Raw genomic sequence first — 12,119 nt, 5'->3', positions numbered from 1 at the left:
GTTATCATCAGGTTTTTCTTTTAGCACGTTTTTTTTTATTTAATATTTTCATATTTAGAAGCCTATTTTATAATTTCTTCATGCATTTATCATTTGACGCTATAACTCATTTACCTTATAAAATTTTTAATTTGTAATTGCAGGATATCCAAAACCGCAAACGATAAAAATATCAAAAACATCAGATAATGAAAAAATAAATATGTGATAAAAAGTTTTTTCAAAGACTGAAGATTCCGTATGATCGATGATTTATATATACACAGGATGACCTCTATAAAGTAAGGTACTTAATCTGTTTCAGTCCCAATATCTTAAGTGTTCGATCTGTCAAACAGCACTTCTCCCGTGTAATCACGTGATTAATCCGTTCGATACGTGCATTACATTGTGTCAATAACAGCATTCGGACGTGTCTCATTCATTAGGATGTTCCAACAAATTAGGTTTCTTTGGTCAATATGGAACTCGGAAAATACGATTTTGAAGAAGCGTTCCGACAACGCGGAGGTATTGCTCAGTTCCCGGCATTGTCATCATGTACTCACTTTAAAATGAAAGAAATTGCTGAAGATATTTCTAGCTGATAAAGTTTGACAAACATGTCAGGTTTTTCCACAGAATATTTCTTTAAATCGTTAAACAGATTTTATGCAGACCAACCAACCCCTTTGCTACAAGCTCTACAAGGTTCGTGAATTCTAACATTCTTTCTGTTAGTTTGTTATATAATACGTTTTAACTTTATCATTTCTACTCTGTTTGCGTAATAGTCCACAACATTATTGATAAATATTCAGTTTTATTTCCATCGCCCAGTCTTGTGTGCAGTTTTAATTAAAGGAAGAATTGTTCCGGAAGCGGAAACGCGGATGCGCGTGATTGACTCCGCTACCCAACGGTATCGTACTCCCTCCCAGAATTCCTTCACTGTGACGTCGACCGGAAGGTGTCGTGATACGAGCTTTAATTCTCTGGAAGAAATTTTTCTGTTGGAATGCGTTCAGTTCCATTCCCGCCTTAGCGAGCCATGCCCGGTCCTTGTCTGTTTCGTAACCTGAAAAACAATCACAAGATAATATTTAGAGTTTATTTGGCACCTTTCAGTACGGAAATTTGAGATAATTTCTACCGAACGTAACCACTGTATTATCTAAATTGACAAAGTAGTTGAAGTGTTGTACTAAAATGACAAGACTCCAACTAACTGCAATAGTCTTACTTCAGCTATCCACGTATAAACATCTACGTCACAACTTACCGGCTTTCAACAGTCGTCGAATATTTTCTGTTGACATTCCATGTGTTGATGTAAACGCTAAATAAAGAGCAGTTTGACCCAGTTTGTCAACAATATTGACGTCACATCCGTTTTTAATGAGATAATCGGAAGTGCGCTCCCTACCGTCCGCCATGGCAATCATGAAGGCTGTTTTACCCGTAGAATCCAATTCGTCAATGAGTCCACCTGAGTTATATAAAACAATATATAAATGTTAGATGTGGCTGCATTCGTATTGTAACTTGTGTTACGTATGACTGACCTGCTATGTACGTTCGATCAACGTTATGTCGTCACCTTCACTAATTTGGTCTAAATATGTATATGTCAACGTGTCCTGTATAGTTTTATATCAGTTAAGGATGTCCTTATAACGAATATTTACACCTATACTGTATTTATATTTATACCGGAAGTTGACACTATCGAAAGTGTCCTTTATACCGGAAATTAGCACTAACGAAATTGTCCTTTCTACCGGAAGTTGACCCTATAAAAAGCGTCCTTTATGTCTGATGTTGAAACTACAAAAAGTTACGCTTTTACCTGATGTTGTCACTAAATGAAGTCATTTTTTTATACTGGAACACTAGATGAAGTGGTTTTTTTTATACCGGAACACTAGATGAAGTGTTTTGTTTTTTTTATACCAGATGTTTGAAACTGTACATCGTTTATACCTGGTGTTGATACTACATAAATTGTCATTAATCATAATTGAATGTTAACTGTGGAGGAAAATGCCGTATTTACAGACAAACGACATGACTCTCCGAATGTGTCAGATAATATCATAAACACTTCCGGAAAGGACTAAGGACAAGAATATCACATATCAGACAGAAAAGACATATGTTATTTGCTATGTAAACATTTTTCATGTCATTTTATGCGGGTCAGATCTGAATGTTTAGGTTATGATGATCAACAGGTCGTATCCCTCATTCCGTCATTCATGGCAGAGTCTATGTACTAAGTGTTTATTTTGGTCCCGGAGTAATTTGGAACGCGACCCCTTCTACCAACCGCACAGGTGTGCTCGAGCAGGTGTAATGAGGAATATAAACTATTCCGAAACTGTACTACATACTTGTTGAACTTTTATGTACTTTTTTTTCTATATTTAGAATTAAAGTTTTACTTCTGAGTGTTTAATGATAGGAAACTCAAAAGATGATATAGAAATAGAAATAAGAAAAAAAAACCAAAAACAAACAAACAAACAAAAAAAATTAAAACAAAAAACAAAAAACAAAAAAACAGAGGTACAAAATAAACAAAGCCCCTTGTGTATTAGACAATGTATAGACAAGCTTTATATATGTGTTATCTGGCCGAGAGAAAATAAATCGTATTTGCGTCTGTTGAGAACAACACTGTGGTCATCATGGTGACTGGACCCTGTTACACTATGATATCATTAAAACAGTTTAATTGGTAGGTATACATCGACATTCGCCACTCATGGACCAAACCCACTTGGAACTCTATAAAATAATTAAACGATCGGATTAATGACTTTGTGTGACTCCCTTAATTGTCGCTGAATTTACTGAAATTGTCCTTTTTAATTTCATTTTCATCAAAAGATAAAGTTGATGTACCTCAAAGATATCAAAGATCTTTTCAAACATCTTCAGATATTTTAAATATTGTTTATAATATTATTTCAGGAGACTTGTAGCGTCATCAGTTGGGTATAATGGTTTAGATTCAGGAATGAACTTTTAGATGTTGGTGAAATCCATGTGTAATTATTTTTATTCAGTGTCTATCGTCGGATTCGGACGTGCAAAAAATAGTCAGAAAAAACGGTTTGCCGCATAGGTTTAGTATACTTTGATTTACAAAACTCACTTTAGCCAGCTGTTAGGAAAACATGATTCTTATCATCTTCATTACTGACAATAAGCTTAGTGAGTGTTAAAACACGAATACCATTCTGTTTCAATATTGAGATCCATATTCACATACACATCCGGGGAACGTTTTATTATAAACTATCAAATCTTTAATATTTAAAAATAGTTTCAAAATTTTATGTAGTCTAAGAAAACTGAAAACTGTTGACTACACAGCTTGTTAATCTATCTCAGTTTTAATAATTTCAGAAAGTCGTTCAGTGAGATAATTTTTATTGTAGGTCCTGTCTCGTGTAATATATCGGTCAGAAAGAATTACAATACTCCCGTGTTTAATTAACATATAATTATGTGACGAAAAATTCCGAATATTCTTAGAACTCGATAAAGATGGATGTTCCACTTATAAATCACAAAGGTTAGGGTGTGTCTCGATACAATGTATGATTATAAAACACGGAGATTCATACCCAGTGTAAGGTTTACTGTCTAGATCAGAGAGAGCTCCCGGGGGCCCGTCATTACATTGTCAAACAGAACACGACAGTGATCGATCGCGTCAACAATATCGATCATGGATATCAATAATAATTACATATATGGTATATTTACTGTCTTGTTTGTACCGAACGATGTTTGTATATGGGCAAGTCTGGTCACAAAAATCAAACATTTATACATGTACATCACCCCCTCCCCCCTCTCCCTCTCGTCGTGTCCTAGCTGACCGACCCTCGCCACTATTGAACTACAACAGGCAACAGGTAATGACACTTTCTCTGTCAGACTTTTTATATCTGTAGCCAATTTCTGATAAACACAGGTAACATCCCCCTTTCGGACGAGTTGGGACGAAGTTATGTTGTCAACAGGACAAATTTGGTTGACCTCTGTATTAATAATACGTCATTGTTGTTGGAGTCTGTAGCAGTGACGATGTCGGTTTGTGCAGCTAGATAATTTACTCGCTGCACTATTTTAAAAAATGACTAAAGTTGCATGTAAGAAAACAACGTTTTGTCAGAAACATATATCTAGGGTCAAAAAGTAGGTCACGTGAGCAATTACGGAGTATATTACGAATAAGTCAAATTATGACGTTAATTGCTATTTATAGGAAGAATCGATCAATTGGACAGACTTTGTTTTTTGACTTTTTCATTGCTCAATAAATCAAATGATTTTACAACATGTAAAGCCTCTTTTTAAAACAAATTCCACAAATTGTGTAAAATATTTACCTCATCGCCCCAGTTGTCAGACAGAAACGCTTTATTATCAATAAAAACATCAATGTATTGGTTTTTCCCTTAAACAATATAATATGACATCTTTAAAAGTAATGTTTGTTTTTATTGATCTAAATAGTAATACATGATGTAAGTAAGTATAGGTAATGAATTTCACCTTTTCACATAACCATTAAAAATCTGACGTTTATTTGGTATGGGCATTTATAGTGTAAATAAACACCTGGGGTCTATAAGACATATCAACTTCAAATTGTATTCATTTGTGAAAGCAGATATTGTGTGAAACAGGAAACAAACGCTGATCGAGCAAAAACGCTGTTCAAATGTCCGGTCGCTGACGGAATCCATGATGTAATCGTGTGACATACTGAGAGTCAAATGTTAAAGATGATGAAAACTAATTAGCCTTTAAATGTCAAAACTAACAAACGAGTCTTCATGAATAATTCACACAGTGGAAGTAATTTGGGCGAGACCGTGATATATTAATTTCATCTTTTCTCAGTATTTCTGTTGGAGTTGGTAACTAAGTTTCTTCATATATACTAACTATTCTAGTATACTTTAAAATCATATACTTTCGTGCGGATTAATTCTCGTGTTTTCCCCCAAAATTTGGTTTTTCACAAATATTTAGTTTTGCGAAAAGAAATATCTCAATAACTCTTGTTATATTAATTTGAACAGTTCACGGGCGTATGAATTCTGAACTAAGTTCATCCTAGATAACATCGAAAATAAATCCCCACGAAATTTAACGACCTTACAGTATACAAAATAAATCCCCGCGAAATTTAACGACCTTACAGTATACAAAATAAATCCCCGCGAAATTTAACGACCTTACAGTATACAAAATAAATCCCCGCGAAATTTAACGACCTTACAGTATACAAAAGTATACAGAAGTACACAAAGTTGTATATTATTAATAAGTTACCATGACAACAAAAGTATACAGTCACAAAGTTGTATATTATTAATAAGTTGCCATGACAACAGGTCACATTGACAGAATCTTGTGTCTTTAGGTATATGCCATGATATGTATACATCTCCTCTATCCATATTTTATCTGAATAAACTTAGCATTGCGTAGAATCTTCCTTTACAAACATCGTTCTACATTCCTCCTTAGACACAATCAATAACCGCCGCACATATTTGAAATATTTATGCTTCCTTTCTGCACAGCGTTACACTTTTGTGGTTTGTACTTTTTTCCATTTAGCATTTGTTACATTAACATTTCATTCATGGACTGTCAGGTGCATTTGACAAAATATGACCTTCCCCGTCACGGTTCAAAACTTCCCGTCACTCCTTAACATATGAAATCGTAACGGTCAGCTTTCTCCAATTTCAACATGATAAAGACACTAGACATTTCTTATGTAAAATAATAATAATAAAAAAAAAAAATCTGGGAGACAGGTGCGCTTGAAGAGCTTCATTACAATTCAGGGGTCACTCAAGTGACCCAGTCTGTCACAGTTTCACAGGTGTATCATAGTATATGTTGGTCGTTCGTGCGAGAATTTCACCCAATATACGTGTAACGTTACATTTTGACTTTTTAAATTACTTTTTATATGTCTTACGTGTGTAGTGACGGTTTCTATGACGTTTAAGACCGGAAGTGTAAAAGTTTTCCAAAAAAGTATATAAGATGCAGACTAGTGAAGTTTCCTTTATAATTCGAACTTCATCAATATCATTGATATTTATAAACTAATGTTACCATAGCAACCAGTCTGGACTTTATCCAACGATATCGACATAAAGGTGATAAGAGACCCAGAAAAACAACATATGTTCACTTCTTTAGGTTTATTGAAATTGGACACCAATAGTCAAGTCTTTATTATTTTTTCGTTTTCCCATCATCCATTCTCTTTATCATTTTTTCCTTTCTGAATCCCTGAATCCCTTTATTTTGATTCTATCTGTTTAAAAGTAACCAGATCATTCATCTTTAGATTTGTTTCTTCAATGGAGTCAGAAATCCATTTTACGTCGGAAGAAATTGTGTCTGAACACGTTTTTAATGACAAATGAAGTATGTTGAAATCAAACAAAACAATGACCATTTTTCGATAGTATAAAATACCAGACTATCCCCTACTGGTGTTACACTTTGTCACGCCTCCCTCAGCGTCCTTCCCGACCCAGATTCCAGCCCTAATATATTGACATACAGACGAGCGGACGGACAGGCAGACAGACAGACAAACTTGTAACTGTTTAATGTATATATGATGTATAGGTTCTTTCAGCAGAAATGTGAAAGAAAAAAGATTTAAGCTCCCTACAGCAGCGACAGAAATAGCCTGACGTGTCACGAAGAACTTGTCTCTATAAGTAAAGAGCAGTGTTTCTGTGAAGCGTAAATGTTCATCATCTCATGATGGACGTCTCTCTCAACACTCAGAAGACACCGTTGAATATAAATCCAGTATTTATCATCATTACCGTGTCTGAGAAACAATTAAGTAGTTGAAAAGTTACATTAAAGTAAACGATTATTAACAGTTTAATGTATAGCAGAAGTAATAATTACACAGTCGACATATGTTTCTGTCCGACGTAATGGTTTAATCCTGTCAGGGTAACTACTTCCTTGACAAACTAGAGCGTTATTTTAACTTAACAATTATTCAGACATGAATTTCATTTCCTTTCTTAAATCTTCATACAGGACCACACAGCGGTCTTTCCTTACTATGGAATATAGGTCTTACATGGGTAAACGGTAGTTCTTTAAGATGTAACAACAGCACGGTAGTCTTAACACCTCTCCATCACAACACAGGCATACATGACAACACGGTAGTCTTAACACCTCTCCATTACAGACATACAGGACAACACGGTAGTCTTAACACCTCTCCATCACAGACATACAGGACAACACGGTAGTCTTAACACCTCTCCATCACAGACATACAGGACAACACGGTAGTCTTAACACCTCTCCATCACAGACATACAGGACAACACGGTAGTCTTAACACATCTCCATCACAGACATACCGGAGGACATACAGGACAACACGGTAGTCTTAACACATCTCCATCACAGACATACCGGACAACACGGTAGTCTTAACACCTCTCCATCACAGACATACATGACAACACGGTAGTCTTAACACCTCTCCATCACAGACATACAGGACAACACGGTAGTCTTAACACATCTCCATCACAGACATACCGGACAACACGGTAGTCTTAACACCTCTCCATCACAGACATACAGGACAACACGGTAATCTTAAGTCCTCGTCAACACAACAACGTCATTTAGTGCAACATTTGTTGTGTACTGGTGTACTTTCCCAGATTTGTGTTGTATCCTAAGTGACTACGTCATCAATTGTTGTGTACTTACCGGCTTTGTGTAGTATTTTGAGAGCATCTACGTCGTCATATAGTACTGATTTCATTAGGGCAGTTTGTCCGTTTCTGTTCTTCGCATTTATTTCAGTTTTATCTGAAAAAAAAATCACATTAATGTTGCAGGATCGACTATAGAAATGAAATCCAAACTTATAACCAGAACATTCAACGTTTAAAGAAATAATTGTTGACCGTATAAAGCCAACTATTTTGTTATGTTCTAGACCTCAACTCTTATTCATTTTAGTTCAGTAGCTCCGTATTCAGACCACAATGCCAAGACCTTGTGGATGATGGTGTCTGTTATACGAAGTTTACAGTATTCTCTGCTACACAATGGTATATTCTATCTTATCACTACGATTTATCACCGAATAGATCGCTATAATATGTGTTTTGATACCGTCTCCTGGTTACAACATGTTCCTTTAGGCCTTTTGACTTGGCTGGTCTGAAAACCTCATGTTTACATGAATAAATTAATTTCACAGGATATTATAAACCATCTGCAGCAGGACACATCACTTCAAAGACACAAGAGACTGATATATAGCCGCTGTATTTGATTCCGGAAATAAATTCCGGAGACGGACGGGTAATTATTGTGTTGGACAAGTGACATTTCTGACTACCAAATAACAAGTTTGTAAACAGTCTTTTACTGTATATGACGCAGTATAATGATTGATGAGACTTGGATGTTAATCAGTCAGCGCTGCACGTTCTACTGCTGTTTAATAGTACAATGTGCATTTGTCTTGAGGCCGGTTGTTTAATTTGCGTGTGATACAGGTAAAATTAATTTTGTTTTTCAAAGTGTCATAACGATTTAAATGAGACATGTAAATTAAAATGGGGTCATGGAAAGTGACTTGATTTCTCATAATTGCATACATATTTGATTAATGAACATTTAAAAACACAGAAAAAGGATGATGTGCGGATTCATTTGTCGGGAAAACGTGTCAAAATAATCAGTATTGTGGGAAGTTATATAAAATGTATTTGTCTAGGATCAAATTTAACATTACTTACTCAGTGTATTGCATATTCACTATTTACGCAGCAGATGTACATAAAAATCTATATATGTCATGTGTTTGATTTCATGTCACGAAAAATAAAATGTAAATTGGTTTTCTGTTTACATCATTCCAGATGTCTTTTCCAAACTTTTGCAAAAAATACGGGAAAAAAATTTAAAAAGTAAAAAAAAAAAAAAAAATTAAAAAGAAACGATTACGCCGTCTGATGCAATTTTCATCGACATTTTTATAACTGTGGCTTATATATATATATACATGATGATATAATGGTAGATAGAAAGGGGACATAACTCTGTTAAGGGCAATTTTCTTAAATGACGAAATATTTTTTAAGGACAGTTTTCCTATATCAGAACGAATACAAGATCCGGAACATATTGATTTAAGCGGACAAATCTTCTGGTCGTGTTTATTCTGAATGTTTCCGGTATCAAACGTGATTGTTTTGTTCGTGTTTTGAAATTTAGGCCCATATTTGTCAAGGTTCCTCGGAAAGCAAAACACAATCAACGTTGGTCTGTCCTTATTTCATTAACGAACAACTTTGGCATAATGATGAAAACAGTAAACAAAAAAACAAACAAACGGTCTATACATGCTATACATGTATATAGTGTTTCGTTAAGCGTTTGCACAGAAAGGACTTCGCTTACAATATGTAACCCGAGATTTGATTTATGAGACTATAACCCGAACAGGTAAAAACCGGAAAATTTGGAAGTTTGACAATCTATCGGACGGGACAGTACCATGTCTAATGACCTTGTTTACACACATAAAGATAATCAAATTTCTACTCGTATACGACAGAATCAAAATACCATGTTTAGGAATTGAAAAGGAATTGAATACTCATTGTACACTGCATTAGAGTCTTCAATACAAGACACTCGCTGTTCGCATTAAAAAGTCTTCACAAAAGTCTTGGACTGTTTCAGCATCAGTTACAGTAAAGTTATGACTGGGTGAATGGTGTGTCAGTTGTGGAGTTATCATACAGACGACTGACATCGTGTAAATCTAAAGATTTCACCCAATTGTCTTTTTTTGTTCATGTTACTTGGATGTAGCATAAATAGCACCTGAACTACAAAAATGACTTTTCTCAAACACGAATAAACACAAAATACTAAAAATGTCCTTTTAAGAACGTAACAGGAAAGATGACGCATGTCTTTGGCTGTTTCTTCAGTTCAACATCCTGGAGATATTTTGATATGATTGTGACGACGTTGACGGATGATGTGTGTATCTATTTATTCTTATTGTGAAACAAGTGTTTTTTTCCAAAATTATTAATCACTCATGTTGGATAGAAGCACGCAAGGAGTCTAACTGAGGGAAGAATCAGGAGTACCTAGGAATACCCACGTGGTCGCACAGGAGACCTTCCCACGTCTGTCACGGGAATCATACTCCGGACGTCTTGGTGAAAGCCAGGTCTGTTACTACCCGACAACCCGACCAACCTTACCTTTTGCATTCTGTTTTATGTAAGTTGATTAGCGAGACTGACGAGTCAACAACGTTCTAAATAAAGTCATAATATCAAAAATTCTGTTTAATATATGATAATTAATTCACAGTAATCCACCAATCAAACCGAAGTAAGATTTTACTTCGAGCTTGTACATTAATTAGATAAACTAACAAGACCACGTGACTCTTTGTAAAGTGGATGTGTACTTTCAATAGAATTTTCTATGTTTCCCGATCTAATGTGTTTTGTTCCCGTTCTTATATGGGGAATCCTTTCGTGAACATGATCTCCAGTCAGTCTCTGATGGAATAGGCGATGCTGAGGATTCTAATTATCGAGAAAGGGATAATGAGCTGTGTGTTGAGCCCTTAATTCCCCAGGTTATCGTTCAATAGCATACCAACAAAGAACGACAAGAAATTTTAGCTAAAACACCACAATCATGGCAATGCCATACATACCATTTTTTAAAAGAATTTTGACGATGTCAAGGTGACATCTCTCTGTTGCTTCATGTAATGGGGTACTGCCTTCCACATCCGGTATATTAGGATCACTTCCGGCATTGAGTAAGTTTTTAACAACTTGTGTTTTTCCGTTTCTGGAAGCGTAGAAGAGGACTGTACGTCCGTTAGCGTCTCTCGTGTTCAGTTCTGATTCTGTGATGCCAGCAGCTGAAGCAAGTGCGTACGACCTTGACATCGGCTTAGCAACAACAACCGACATCGTCGTTAACATGGATGATGTTTGACTGAAAGTCCAAAAACAAATTTGCTAAATATCTGTCCGCACAAGAATATTATTATCCAGTTGATTTTTCATGAAATCCTTTCAAGATGATAATTTCAGTAAAACTTGTTTCTTTTAATATGCTTTGCCACAGGTTGTCGAATTTCACCGCAAAAGAACTTTAAAGTTTAAAACCGTTGAAAAGTTTTCTAGATAAGTACACAAAAATTAAAATGCACCTTTAGCATTTAGTTAGAATGTAGCTCGCAAAAGAATTTTCCAGAATCTTCAAACAAAAACATTAATATCCCAGCAATAACATTTCACTAGTGTTGTATAGTCCCTTTAGTCTTCTCACAAAAACGTGACTGAAAATACACAGTCTCGGCCAACAGCGGGAGGCCTAAAGCTTTTGTCCTTAACTTTGAACACCAACGACGCTCGCTCGTCCAGGTACACGACACGTTTGATACTCCAACGCAGTTGCCTTGTCTTATAGTCACCGAAGTAGGTTTTTAATGTCAGCTACGTGCAGTGTGTAGTAAAGCGAGGCATGTTGATGATTGTATCTGTTAACGATACATATCTACCTTTAGCTCCTACGTACATCACTCACACTGCCTAGATACACCTGTCATGTGTCCAGGTACACGGTCCGGGCAGGTCAACTAAATTTTTATATATACATGTATACACTAACACGTAACGTAACGATAGTAAAGAGCTACCGAATGTTACCACACCTAAGCCTTTAAGTCTTATTTCTGTTCGTTACTGTGACTTTGTCTGATTTCAGTCCTTTATTGTGACTTTGTCTTATTTCTGTCCTTTACTGTGACTTTGTCTTATTTCTGTCCTTTACAATGACTTTGTCTTATTTCTGTCCTTTACAATGACTTTGTCTTATTTCTGTCCTTTACAATGACTTTGTCTTATTTCTGTCCTTTACAATGACTTTGTCTTATTTCTGTCCTTTACAATGACTTTGTCTTATTTCTGTCCTTTGTCTTATTTCTGTCCTTTACAGTGACTTTGTGTGATTTCTGTCCTTTACAGTGACTTTTC

At 35.6% G+C, this 12,119-nt stretch overlaps 1 protein-coding gene across 1 annotated transcript; it reads right to left on the bottom strand.

The window, feature by feature from the left end:
- Positions 1 to 833: 833 nt before the first annotated feature.
- On the bottom strand, positions 834 to 11,063 carry LOC132561718 (sex-determining protein fem-1-like). Its single transcript, XM_060226420.1, has 4 exons — positions 10,787 to 11,063; positions 7,792 to 7,893; positions 1,262 to 1,468; positions 834 to 1,057 (listed from the first exon to the last, which is right to left on the bottom strand). Exons 1-4 carry the CDS (start codon positions 11,061 to 11,063, stop codon positions 834 to 836), a joined length of 810 nt encoding a protein of 269 aa, XP_060082403.1.
- Positions 11,064 to 12,119: the final 1,056 nt, after the last annotated feature.

This window comes from Ylistrum balloti, unplaced genomic scaffold, assembly GCF_031769215.1.
Source record: "Ylistrum balloti isolate Yb309-2 unplaced genomic scaffold, AGI_CSIRO_Ybal_v1 Utg371268, whole genome shotgun sequence".
Taxonomy (NCBI): Eukaryota; Metazoa; Mollusca; class Bivalvia; order Pectinida; family Pectinidae; genus Ylistrum; species Ylistrum balloti.
This window is presented reverse-complemented; position numbering and strand designations above follow the sequence as displayed.